Source organism: Oncorhynchus gorbuscha, linkage group LG15 (assembly GCF_021184085.1).
Source record: "Oncorhynchus gorbuscha isolate QuinsamMale2020 ecotype Even-year linkage group LG15, OgorEven_v1.0, whole genome shotgun sequence".
Taxonomy (NCBI): Eukaryota; Metazoa; Chordata; class Actinopteri; order Salmoniformes; family Salmonidae; genus Oncorhynchus; species Oncorhynchus gorbuscha.
In genome coordinates, this window is record NC_060187.1 from 989895 (window position 1) to 1002733 (window position 12839).

At 49.5% G+C, this 12839-nt stretch overlaps 2 protein-coding genes across 2 annotated transcripts in view; both read right to left on the reverse strand.

Annotated features, from left to right (window-relative positions):
* Nucleotides 1–12839, reverse strand: part of LOC123996509 (protein Jade-3-like) — a 46468-nt gene that overhangs the window by 17870 nt on the left and 15759 nt on the right. Inside the window, exons 4-7 of the mRNA XM_046299899.1 lie at nucleotides 11580–11662; nucleotides 7798–7955; nucleotides 5094–5284; nucleotides 2747–2958 (exon numbers count right to left, since the gene is read on the reverse strand). Coding sequence (XP_046155855.1) covers nucleotides 2747–2958; nucleotides 5094–5284; nucleotides 7798–7955; nucleotides 11580–11662 — 644 coding nt within the window. The remainder of the gene's footprint in view (nucleotides 1–2746; nucleotides 2959–5093; nucleotides 5285–7797; nucleotides 7956–11579; nucleotides 11663–12839) is intronic.
* On the reverse strand, nucleotides 5174–7192 carry LOC123996508 (glutenin, high molecular weight subunit DX5-like). Its single transcript, XM_046299898.1, has 2 exons — nucleotides 6092–7192; nucleotides 5174–6027 (listed from the first exon to the last, which is right to left on the reverse strand). Exons 1-2 carry the CDS (start codon nucleotides 6826–6828, stop codon nucleotides 5949–5951), a joined length of 816 nt encoding a protein of 271 aa, XP_046155854.1. The 5' UTR covers nucleotides 6829–7192; the 3' UTR covers nucleotides 5174–5948.

The following is a 12839-nucleotide window of genomic DNA, read 5'->3' on the forward strand; positions in this document are numbered from 1 at the left end:
GGGAGAGAGAGGGGAGAGAGGGGAGAGGGAGAGGGAGAGAGAGAGTTAGGACTACACATGGTATCTTCACTATACCATAACACACCTGGGTAGGGGGGGGGCAGGGGGAGGGAGAGAGGGGAGAGAGGGGAGAGGGAGAGAGAGAGTTAGGACTACACATGGTATCTTCACTATACCATAACACGCCTGGGCAGGGGGGGGCAGGAGAGAGACAGACGGCCCCTTCAACAGCCATACTAAATGAGGACATAGATTCCTACCTGGTAAACAGATGTTGCCTTGTCACAGAAGACCACGACGTTGCCCTCCTCAAAACGAAATATACTCCGTGGCCAGTTTATTAGATGCACTCATCTATACCGAACAACACGTAACGTAACACATGAAGTGTTGGTTCCAAGCTGATATAAAAGATCCCAGAAATGTTCCATACGCACAAAAAGCTTCTCGCTCTCATTTGACCGTATTACCACCACACCGCCAGTCACGTCATGAAGGCAGTCAAGTCACGGTAATTAGGCTTCTCCAAAGCTCTAATGCTACTGATGGTCATTTGTAACCTTCCAAACTTGCTAACTGCCTGGTACTCAGCACTCTATTCTCCCTCTAATCACTCTGACATCAATGCAAATGAGACCTAAAATCTAATCAAACACTTGATGAGAGCCCATGAGCTCATGTTACACAACATTTCTATAGGCTATGCACATGCGCGAGAAAACAGAGTGATGGCCTCTAATAAAAAGAGGAGGATCCTACCAGCTTTCTATAGGCCAGGCCTACTATATTTACTTCTCAACTTTCCTAATATTAAGCACATTGCTTGTCTTTACAACAGGAGTATAGCCTACCTGGCTGGCATGAGAATGAACAATGGGAAAAGCGACCTCCATTTGATATTTAAGTGCATAGATTAGGGTCTAATGAATTGACTGATTTCATTATTTTAACTGTAACTCAGTAAAATCTCTGAAATTGTTGCATGTTGCCTTTATATTTAATTCACTGTCAGTCGGTGATGTTTAAGATGAGGGAGGACGATTAATAGTATTTTTTCATGAGCATGGCCTAATTTCTATTACAGCATATTGGATGACTGTCATTCATATTCCATTCACCCAGCTCAATTTAACAGTGATAGGTTCATGCTACTACATGATACTCTAATTTCCGCTATACCCATCATGAGGTTACTACAACCTAGCATAATGAATGAAAGTTTACAATGTAGATGCACAGAAGTTGAGACAAATTTGAGGTGTCAGACAGTCATACATTCAATAGCGCCTTGCACGCGCTTGCCTGCATCTAGCTGATCTAGGGAGTAAGCATTAGTCCAACAGCTAGGCCAAATTCAGGTATGTTTATCCTCATTTTGTTTGCTTCCGTTTAAGAAATGTTTTTCAACAGAATAGGCGGAATGAATACACCCCTGATCACACGTAAACACAGTTCACTTTCATAGCAGCCACGTTGTATTCCTTCTCGACCTCTACGCGCTCTCCTCCTCTCACCGTTTCCCTTCACTTATAGACTTCAATATACAACACATCAGCTGTCTGTGACCAGGCGAAAAATCCTTACCAAAAACATTCATATCATAACCGCTACACACAGCCTACATCGTTGTCACCATATTTGCTAAAGTAACGTCATAGTCAACATAGCTAATAGAACTAATGTGTTAAAAACCCGCTAAAAACATGCAGTACAGTGTACAGTCAGTAAGCAGTTTAGTAGTTATACCGGCAGGCCCCGGAGGCAAAACATCTGTAAAAACAAAAGCTTTTTGAAGCAATGTATTCGTTCAAAACGGTTCAACTATTGTCTTCCTCTCTCTTTGAGTCAACTACTCAACACATTTTATGCACTGCAGTGCTAGCTAGCTGTAGCTTATGCTTTCAGTACTAGAGTCATTCTCTGATCCTTTGATTGGGTGGACAACATGTCAGTTCATGCTGCAAGAGCTCCGATAGGATGGAGGACTTACTCTGGAAGTTGTCATAATTACTGTGTAAATCTATGGAGGGGGTGAGAACCATGAGAACCATGAGACTCCTAGGTTTTGTAGTCAATGTACCCAGATGAGGACGGAAGCTAGCTGTCCTCCGGCTACACCATGGTGCTACCATACAGAGTGCTGTTGAGGCTACTGTAGACTATTGCAAAACAGTGTGTTTTAAATCAATTATGTGGTGACGTGAATATATTTAGTATAAGTTTTATCTAAAAATGACTTCACCAAATTCACTAAGGAGGATAGTCCTCCCCGTCCTCTGCTGAGGAGCCTCCACTGCTCAGAGTATATTTAAGCAATAAGGCCCAATGAGGTGTGGTATATGACCAATATACCACGGCAATATACCACAGCCCTTAGCCTTCTGTAGCTCAGTTGGTAGAGCATGGCGCTTGTAACGCCAGGGTAGTGGGTTCGATCCCCGGGACCACCCATACATAGAATGTATGCACACATGACTGTAAGTCGCTTTGGATAAAAGCGTCTGCTAAATGGCATATATTATTATTATTATTATTAGCCCTTGGCCATATACCACAAACCGCCAAGGTGCCTTATTGCTATTATAAACTGGTTACCAACATAATTAGAGCAGTAAAAATAAATGTTTCGTCATAACTGTGGTATACGGTCTGATATACCATGGCTGTCAGCCAATCAGCATTCAGGGACCACCCAGTTTATCATTAGTATTACATTTCTATAGTCATCAGGTGGTCAGGTTCCTACCTGATGAACACAGATGTTACATTTGTCACAGAAGACCATGTCGTTGCCTTCCTCGCTGTCGGGGGAGCGACACACGTCACAGATGACATCCTCGTCATACTCGATGCCCAGCCCTTCTACCGTGTCGATGGCGTGGTTCATGTTGTCATGGCAATGACGCTCCAATGCCTCCATGGTGCGCTCCATTGTCAGCTCGTCTACAGGCCCCTCCCCTGGGGAATGACGTAACACAGTTAGACAAACAGTTAGACACAGAGACAGAATAACAGTTGGCTCGTCCCCGGGACCCTCCCCTGAGAGACAGAATAACAGTTGGCTCGTCCCCGGGACCCTCCCCTGAGAGACAGAATAACAGTTGGCTCGTCCCCGGGACCCTCCCCTGAGAGACAGAATAACAGTTGGCTCGTCCCCGGGACCCTCCCCTGAGAGACAGAATAACAGTTGGCTCGTCCCCGGGACCCTCCCCTGAGAGACAGAATAACAGTTGGCTCGTCCCCGGGACCCTCCCCTGAGAGACAGAATAACAGTTGGCTCGTCCCCTGGACCCTCCCCTGAGAGACAGAATAACAGTTGGCTCGTCCCCGGGACCCTCCCCTGAGAGACAGAATAACAGTTGGCTCGTCCCCGGGACCCTCCCCTGAGAGACAGAATAACAGTTGGCTCGTCCCCGGGACCCTCCCCTGAGAGACAGAATAACAGTTGGCTCGTCCCCGGGACCCTCCCCTGAGAGACAGAATAACAGTTGGCTCGTCCCCTGGAAGGTGGAGGTGTGAAGCCCGTCCCCCTGCCCCTTGTCTGTGATTGGTCAACAGTACTACTCCTAGTAGGTGTAGGCACTATGGATGGGTTTTCTTGAATTCATTGTTTGTCGTCATTCAAAAAGCAAATAGTAGTTTTCACTTGAAAAATACTTGACCAAATATCTTTAATGTAAAATAGAATGAATATGACCTACTATGCAAAAAAGTCTAAATTCATACCTGATGTATTCATCTTAGATTCATTTGGACTATTGAGGAAGTAGTATAGTCTGTGTTGCTGCTACGGCGTCTCAAGAGGGACAAACAGTCAAATTACCACTTCTTATCTTGTTATTCAAGCGAGGTCTTTTAAGGGAGTATGCGAACACAGACATTCGCGTCGCCTAGCAGAGTTCTGCTGGGAGCAAACCGAATCTACGCAAGTATGTGGATGTGTTCCTAACCCATGTGTCCTAGCTCAGCAATGTGTTCCTAACCCATGTGTCCTAGCTCAGCAATGTGTTCCTAACCCATGTGTCCTAGCTCAGCAATGTGTTCCTAACCCATGTGTCCTAGCTCAGCAATGTGTTCCTAACCCATGTGTCCTAGCTCAGCAATATGTTCCTAACCCATGTGTCCTAGCTCAGCAATGTGTTCCTAACCCATGTGTCCTAGCTCAGCAATGTGTTCCTAACCCATGTGTCCTAGCTCAGCAATGTGTTCCTAACCCATGTGTCCTAGCTCAGCAATGTGTTCCTTACCCATGTGTCCTAGCTCAGCAATGTGTTCCTAACCCATGTGTCCTAGCTCAGCAATGTGTTCCTAACCCATGTGTCCTAGCTCAGCAATGTGTTCCTAACCCATGTGTCCTAGCTCAGCAATGTGTTCCTAACCCATGTGTCCTAGCTCAGCAATGTGTTCCAGCTCAGCAATGTGTTCCTTACCCATGTGTCCTAGCTCTTACCCATGTGTCCCAGCTAAGCGTTGAGTCCTTACCCATGTGTCCCAGCTCAGCGTTGAGTCCTTACCCATGTGTTCCAGCTCAGCGTTGAGTCCTTACCCATGTGTTCCAGCTCAGCAATGTGTTCCTAACCCATGTGTCCTAGCTCAGCAATGTGTTCCAGCTCAGCGTTGAGTCCTTACCCATGTGTCCTAGCTCTTACCCATGTGTCCCAGCTCAGCGTTGAGTCCTTACCCATGTGTTCCAGCTCAGTGTTGAGTCCTTACCCATGTGTCCTAGCTCTTACCCATGTGTCCTAGCTCTTACCCATGTGTTTCAGCTCAGCGTTGAGTCCTTACCCATGTGTTCCAGCTCAGTGTTGAGTCCTTACCCATGTGTTCCAGCTCAGTGTTGAGTCCTTACCCATGTGTTCCAGCTCAGTGTTGAGTCCTTACCCATGTGTTCCAGCTCAGTGTTGAGTCCTTACCCGTGTGTTCCAGCTCAGCGTTGAGTCCTTACCCATGTGTTCCAGCTCAGTGTTGAGTCCTTACCCATGTGTTCCAGCTCAGCGTTGAGTCCTTACCCATGTGTTCCAGCTCGGCGTTGAGTCCTTACCCATGTGTCCTAGCTCTTACCCATGTGTTCCAGCTCAGCGTTGAGTCCTTACCCATGTGTTCCAGCTCAGCGTTGAGTGCCTGCAGCCAGTAGAGGTCCATGTTATCCAGGTCATAAGAGCACATGGCCTCAGCCAGCTCCTTGATGTTAACGTAACCCGTCTCTGTAGAGGCCTGGCTCCAACACTGGATATACCTCTTCTGTAGGGTGAACAACACCTCCTTAGGCTTCTCCGCTATGTTCCTACAGACACAAACAATTGTCAGGAATCACTGGCAGTTTGGGAAGTTTATTATTTTTATTTTACCTTTATTTTACTAGGCAAGTCAGTTAAGAACAAATTCTTATTTCCAATGACGGCCTGGGAACAGTGGGTTAACTGCCTGTTCAGGGGCAGAACCTTGTCAGCTTGGGGATTTGAACTTGCAACCTTCCGGTTACTAGTCCAATGGCCTAGCCACTAGGCTACCCTGCCGCCCCCAAGTCGTACAGTACCCAGACAAACAGAGAACCAATAACACTCTACAATCATACCCATACACAGGTTGATAACGGCAGACCTGGACACTGAGAAGCACTGAAATTGGAACGCAGTGGCTGTACAGTAACATGCTCAGGCTCTGAGCTTCACAGCGCTGTATGGGTTTTGCCTGACAGCTGTTCTGAACTAGAGCACAAGAAGTTCCCCCATCCGTCCCGCTAATTGGGCAACTTTTGCACACTTTGAGTGAGGGAATTGCTGTAAATTACGAGGACTCTACGTATTTTGAAAAGATGAGAAAAGATGAGACGTTTATGTTTATAACACACGTCCAAACACACGTCCAAACACACGTCCAAACACAAGTCCAAATGTGACTCATGTCATACAGTGTCAACGTTTATGATCCCTATGTTTGATGTACAGTTACCCTGTCCTGACACGGCGTCGTACCCTAGCCTGTCCTGACACTGCGTCGTACCCTGTCCTGACACGGCGTCGTACCCTGGCCTGACACGGCGTCGTACCCTGTCACAGAAGACCTGTCTTTGCCTCGCTGTCGGGGGAGCCTGTCCTGACACGGCGTCGTACCCTGGCCTGTCCTGACACGGCGTCGTACCCTGGCCTGTCCTGACACGGCGCGTACCCTGGCCTGTCCTGACACGGCGTCGTACCCTGGCCTGTCCTGACACGGCGTCGTACCCTGGCCTGTCCTGACACGGCGTCGTACCCTGGCCTGTCCTGACACGGCGTCGTACCCTGGCCTGTCCTGACACGGCGTCGTACCCTGGCCTGTCCTGACACGGCGTCGTACCCTGGCCTGTCCTGACACGGCGTCGTACCCTGGCCTGTCCTGACACGGCGTCGTACCCTGGCCTGTCCTGACACGGCGTCGTACCCTGGCCTGTCCTGACACGGCGTCGTACCCTGGCCTGTCCTGACACGGCGTCGTACCCTGGCCTGTCCTGACACGGCGTCGTACCCTGGCCTGTCCTGACACGGCGTCGTACCCTGGCCTGTCCTGACACGGCGTCGTACCCTGGCCTGTCCTGACACGGCGTCGTACCCTGGCCTGTCCTGACACGGCGTCGTACCCTGGCCTGTCCTGACACGGCGTCGTACCCTGGCCTGTCCTGGACAGGATGACACGGCGTCGTACCCTGGCCTGTCCTGGACAGGATGACACGGCGTCGTACCCTGGCCTGTCCTGAACAGGATGACACGGCGTCGTACCCTGGCCTGTCCTGAACAGGATGAGCCTGTGTGTGTATTGTGAAGAACATTTGGCGCTGACCACACATCGCATAGGAATGCACGCATGACACCAAAATTACAACCTGCTTCTCTGAATTGCCTTGTGAATGCCTAAAACTGTAAGATAGTATTTGATCATTTATCTCGTCATGTTGGCAATAGGACAAGCTTCCAAATTATGCCCACATTTATAAGTAGACAATTTGTGGATTGTGTAAACAACAGTAGTTGTGTGTTTGCAGGGCTGTGTTCCAAACCAAACAGGCAGGGATGCAGGGCTGTGTTCCAAACCAAACAGGCAGGGATGCAGGGCTGTGTTCCAAACCAAACAGGCAGGGATGCAGGGGTGTGTTCCAAACCAAACAGGCAGGGATGCAGGGCTGTGTTCCAAACCAAACAGGCAGGGATGCAGGGCTGTGTTCCAAACCAAACAGACAGGGATGCAGGGCTGTGTTCCAAACCAAACAGGCTGTGTTCCAAACCACTACAAGTGTGCTTACTCTAGTTCCTCAACTGCACAGCAAAAAAAATACTTTATAGCTGAAGACTATTTTTTTAATCATAAAAGTATATTGAAATTACTTAGGAGCTGTGCACAGTCTGGAGAGATGTGGCCACTTGGAGACACCAGTCTGTACTTTCACGTGGGAGGGTTACCTGATAGAGGTGTGTGGGAGGGTTACCTGATAGAGGTGTGTGGGAGGGTTACCTGATAGAGGTGTGTGGGAGGGTTACCTGATAGAGGTGTGTGGGAGGGTTACCTGATAGAGGTGTGTGGGAGGGTTACCTGATAGAGGTGTGTGGGAGGGTTACCTGATAGAGGTGTGTGGGAGGGTTACCTGACAGAGGTGTGTGGGAGGGTTACCTGACAGAGGTGTGTGGGAGGGTTACCTGATAGAGGTGTGTGGGAGGGTTACCTGATAGAGGTGTGTGGGAGGGTTACCTGATAGAGGTGTGTGGGAGGGTTACCTGATAGAGGTGTGTGGGAGGGTTACCTGATAGAGGTGTGTGGGAGGGTTACCTGATAGAGGCGTGTGGGATGGTTTCAGGGAAGGCGGGCACCTGCACCCCCTTCTCCCACTCCTGTCTCCAGGTGTCCCCCAGCAGGTAATAGTCTTCAGGGGAGACATGGTGAGAGTCTGGCAGCTTCATGGCACTAATCAGGTCTTTCCTGAACACCTAGAGAGGAGGAGAGGGGTATCAACAGGCTGACAGACATTTTACCCTAGGGAGGGAGGAGAGGGGTATCAACAGGCTGACAGACATTCTACCCTAGGGTGGGAGGAGAGGGGTATCAACAGGCTGACAGACATTCTACCCTAGGGTGGGAGGAGAGGGGTATCAACAGGCTGACAGACATTCTACCCTAGGGTGGGAGGAGAGGGGTATCAACAGGCTGACAGACATTCTACCCTAGGGAGGGAGGAGAGGGGGTATCAACAGGCTGACAGACATTCTACCCTAGGGAGAGAGGAGGAGAGGGGTATCAACAGGCTGACAGACATTCTACCCTAGGGTGGGAGGAGAGGGGTATCAACAGGCTGACAGACATTCTACCCTAGGGAGGGAGGAGAGGGGGTATCAACAGGCTGACAGACATTCTACCCTAGGGAGAGAGGAGAGGGGGTATCAACAGGCTGACAGACATTCTACCCTAGGGAGAGAGGAGAGGGGTATCAACAGGCTGACAGACATTCTACCCTAGGGAGGGAGGAGAGGGGTATCAACAGGCTGACAGACATTCTACCCTAGGGAGAGAGGAGAGGGGTATCAACAGGCTGACAGACATTCTACCCTAGGGAGGGAGGAGAGGGGTATCAACAGGCTGACAGACATTCTACCCTAGGGAGAGAGGAGAGGGGGTATCAACAGGCTGACAGACATTCTACCCTAGAGAGGAGGAGAGGGGTATCAACAGGCTGACAGACATTCTACCCTAGAGAGGAGGAGAGGGGTATCAACAGGCTGACAGACATTCTACCCTAGGGAGAGAGGAGAGGGGTATCAACAGGCTGACAGACATTCTACCCTAGGGAGGGAGGAGAGGGGTATCAACAGGCTGACAGACATTCTACCCTAGGGGGGAGGAGAGGGGTATCAACAGGCTGACAGACATTCTACCTTAGGGGGGGAGGAGAGGGGTATCAACAGGCTGACAGACATTCTACCCTAGGGAGAGAGGAGAGGGGTATCAACAGGCTGACAGACATTCTACCCTAGGGAGGGAGGAGAGGGGTATCAACAGGCTGACAGACATTCTACCCTAGGGAGAGAGGAGAGGGGGTATCAACAGGCTGACAGACATTCTACCCTAGAGAGGAGGAGAGGGGTATCAACAGGCTGACAGACATTCTACCCTAGGGAGAGAGGAGAGGGGTATCAACAGGCTGACAGACATTCTACCCTAGGGAGGGAGGAGAGGGGTATCAACAGGCTGACAGACATTCTACCCTAGGGGGGAGGAGAGGGGTATCAACAGGCTGACAGACATTCTACCTTAGGGGGGGAGGAGAGGGGTATCAACAGGCTGACAGACATTCTACCCTAGGGTGGGAGGAGAGGGGTATCAACAGGCTGACAGACATTCTACCCTAGGGTGGGAGGAGAGGGGTATCAACAGGCTGACAGACATTCTACCCTAGGGTGGGAGGAGAGGGTATCAACAGGCTGACAGACATTCTACCCTAGGGTGGGAGGAGAGGGGTATCAACAGGCTGACAGACATTCTACCTTAGGGGGGGAGGAGAGGGGTATCAACAGGCTGACAGACATTCTACCCTAGGGAGAGAGGAGAGGGGTATCAACAGGCTGACAGACATTCTACCCTAGGGAGGGAGGAGAGGGGTATCAACAGGCTGACAGACATTCTACCCTAGGGAGAGAGGAGAGGGGGTATCAACAGGCTGACAGACATTCTACCCTAGGGTGGGAGGAGAGGGGTATCAACAGGCTGACAGACATTCTACCCTAGGGTGGGAGGAGAGGGGTATCAACAGGCTGACAGACATTCTACCCTAGGGTGGGAGGAGAGGGGTATCAACAGGCTGACAGACATTCTACCCTAGGGTGGGAGGAGAGGGGTATCAACAGGCTGACAGACATTCTACCTTAGGGGGGAGGGAGGGGTATCAACAGGCTGACAGACATTCTACCCTAGGGAGAGAGGAGAGGGGTATCAACAGGCTGACAGACATTCTACCCTAGGGAGGGAGGAGAGGGGTATCAACAGGCTGACAGACATTCTACCCTAGGGAGAGAGGAGAGGGGGTATCAACAGGCTGACAGACATTCTACCCTAGAGAGGAGGAGAGGGGTATCAACAGGCTGACAGACATTCTACCCTAGGGAGAGAGGAGAGGGGTATCAACAGGCTGACAGACATTCTACCCTAGGGAGGGAGGAGAGGGGTATCAACAGGCTGACAGACATTCTACCCTAGGGGGGAGGAGAGGGGTATCAACAGGCTGACAGACATTCTACCTTAGGGGGGGAGGAGAGGGGTATCAACAGGCTGACAGACATTCTACCCTAGGGTGGGAGGAGAGGGGTATCAACAGGCTGACAGACATTCTACCCTAGGGTGGGAGGAGAGGGGTATCAACAGGCTGACAGACATTCTACCCTAGGGTGGGAGGAGAGGGGTATCAACAGGCTGACAGACATTCTACCCTAGGGTGGGAGGAGAGGGGTATCAACAGGCTGACAGACATTCTACCCTAGGGTGGGAGGAGAGGGGTATCAACAGGCTGACAGACATTCTACCCTAGGGTGGGAGGAGAGGGGTATCAACAGGCTGACAGACATTCTACCCTAGGGGGGAGGAGAGGGGTATCAACAGGCTGACAGACATTCTACCCTAGGGTGGGAGGAGAGGGGTATCAACAGGCTGACAGACATTCTACCCTAGGGTGGGAGGAGAGGGGTATCAACAGGCTGACAGACATTCTACCCTAGGGTGGGAGGAGAGGGGTATCAACAGGCTGACAGACATTCTACCCTAGGGTGGGAGGAGAGGGGTATCAACAGGCTGACAGACATTCTACCTTAGGGGGGGAGGAGAGGGGTATCAACAGGCTGACAGACATTCTACCCTAGGGTGGGAGGAGAGGGGTATCAACAGGCTGACAGACATTCTACCCTAGGGTGGGAGGAGAGGGGTATCAACAGGCTGACAGACATTCTACCCTAGGGTGGGAGGAGAGGGGTATCAACAGGCTGACAGACATTCTACCCTAGGGTGGGAGGAGAGGGGTATCAACAGGCTGACAGACATTCTACCCTAGGGTGGGAGGAGAGGGGTATCAACAGGCTGACAGACATTCTACCCTAGGGTGGGAGGAGAGGGGTATCAACAGGCTGACAGACATTCTACCCTAGGGTGGGAGGAGAGGGGTATCAACAGGCTGACAGACATTCTACCCTAGGGTGGGAGGAGAGGGGTATCAACAGGCTGACAGACATTCTACCCTAGGGTGGGAGGAGAGGGGTATCAACAGGCTGACAGACATTCTACCCTAGGGTGGGAGGAGAGGGGTATCAACAGGCTGACAGACATTCTACCCTAGGGGGGAGGAGAGGGGTATCAACAGGCTGACAGACATTCTACCCTAGGGTGGGAGGAGAGGGGTATCAACAGGCTGACAGACATTCTACCCTAGGGTGGGAGGAGAGGGGTATCAACAGGCTGACAGACATTCTACCCTAGGGTGCACTACTATTGACCAGAGCCCTATGGAGTTGTCATCAGGGAACAACCTGAGAACCAGCCTATAGACAGGAAACAGTGTCCTTCTCTTACTGTACCTCTGCTGGTTTCTTGGGCATGGGAGCAGGGGTTCCAGGTTTGCTTCCATACTTGTTGGAGGAGCAGAATGAGGTGGAAGGACCTGAAGGAAAGGGGAGTTTGAGAGAGGAACAAGGCATACAAACCAGGGTCAATTCTAATTGGAGTCATTTCAGGAAGTAAACTAAAATTACAATTCAATCGAAAAAAATGTCCTTTATTTTCAATGGCTTTTCAATAAACTGAAATTTAGTAGCTATTTATTTCAAACATTTTAAATCTTGCTGAATTGACTGGCTTCATATCAAATTGAACCAACCCTGGTACATGTTTAAATCTTGCTGAATTGACTGGCTTCATATCAAATTGAGCCAACCCTGGTACATGTTTAAATCTTGCTGAATTGACTGGCTTCATATCAAATTGAGCCAACCCTGGTACATGTTTAAATCTTGCTGAATTGACTGGCTTCATATCAAATTGAGCCAACCCTGGTACATGTTTAAATCTTGCTGAATTGACTGGCTTCATTTCAAATTGAGCCAACCCTGGTACATGTTTAAATCTTGCTGAATTGACTGGCTTCATATCAAATTGAGCCAACCCTGGTACATGTTTAAATCTTGCTGAATTGACTGGCTTCATATCAAATTGAGCCAACCCTGGTACATGTTTAAATCTTGCTGAATTGACTGGCTTCATATCAAATTGAGCCAACCCTGGTACATGTTTAAATCTTCCTGAATTGACTGGCTTCATTTCAAATTGAGCCAACCCTGGTACATGTTTAAATCTTGCTGAATTGACTGGCTTCATTTCAAATTGAGCCAACCCTGGTACATGTTTGACCTGTTTTTTTTTTTGTCAAGATGAAAATGAAAAACATGCAACAAACACTTCGGAAAGTATTCAGACCCCTTGACTTTTTTCCAGATTTGGTTACATTACAGCCATTTTCCATATCTGTTAGTCACATGTCTGTGGAACTTGTTCAGTTTGTCTCAGTTGGCTGTAATGTAACAATGTAATATGTATCCCCCTTCAATCTACACACAATACCCCATAATGTCAAAACAAAAAACAGGTTTTTAGAAATGGTTGCTAATTTATCAAACAAAATAAACTGAAATATCACATTTCCATAAGTAGTCAGACCCTTTACTCAGCACTTTGTTGAAGCACCTTTAGCAGCGATTACAGCCTCCAGTCTTCATGGGTATGAAGATAACTTGGCACACCTGTATTTGGGGAGTTTCTCCCATTCTTCTCTGCAGATCCTC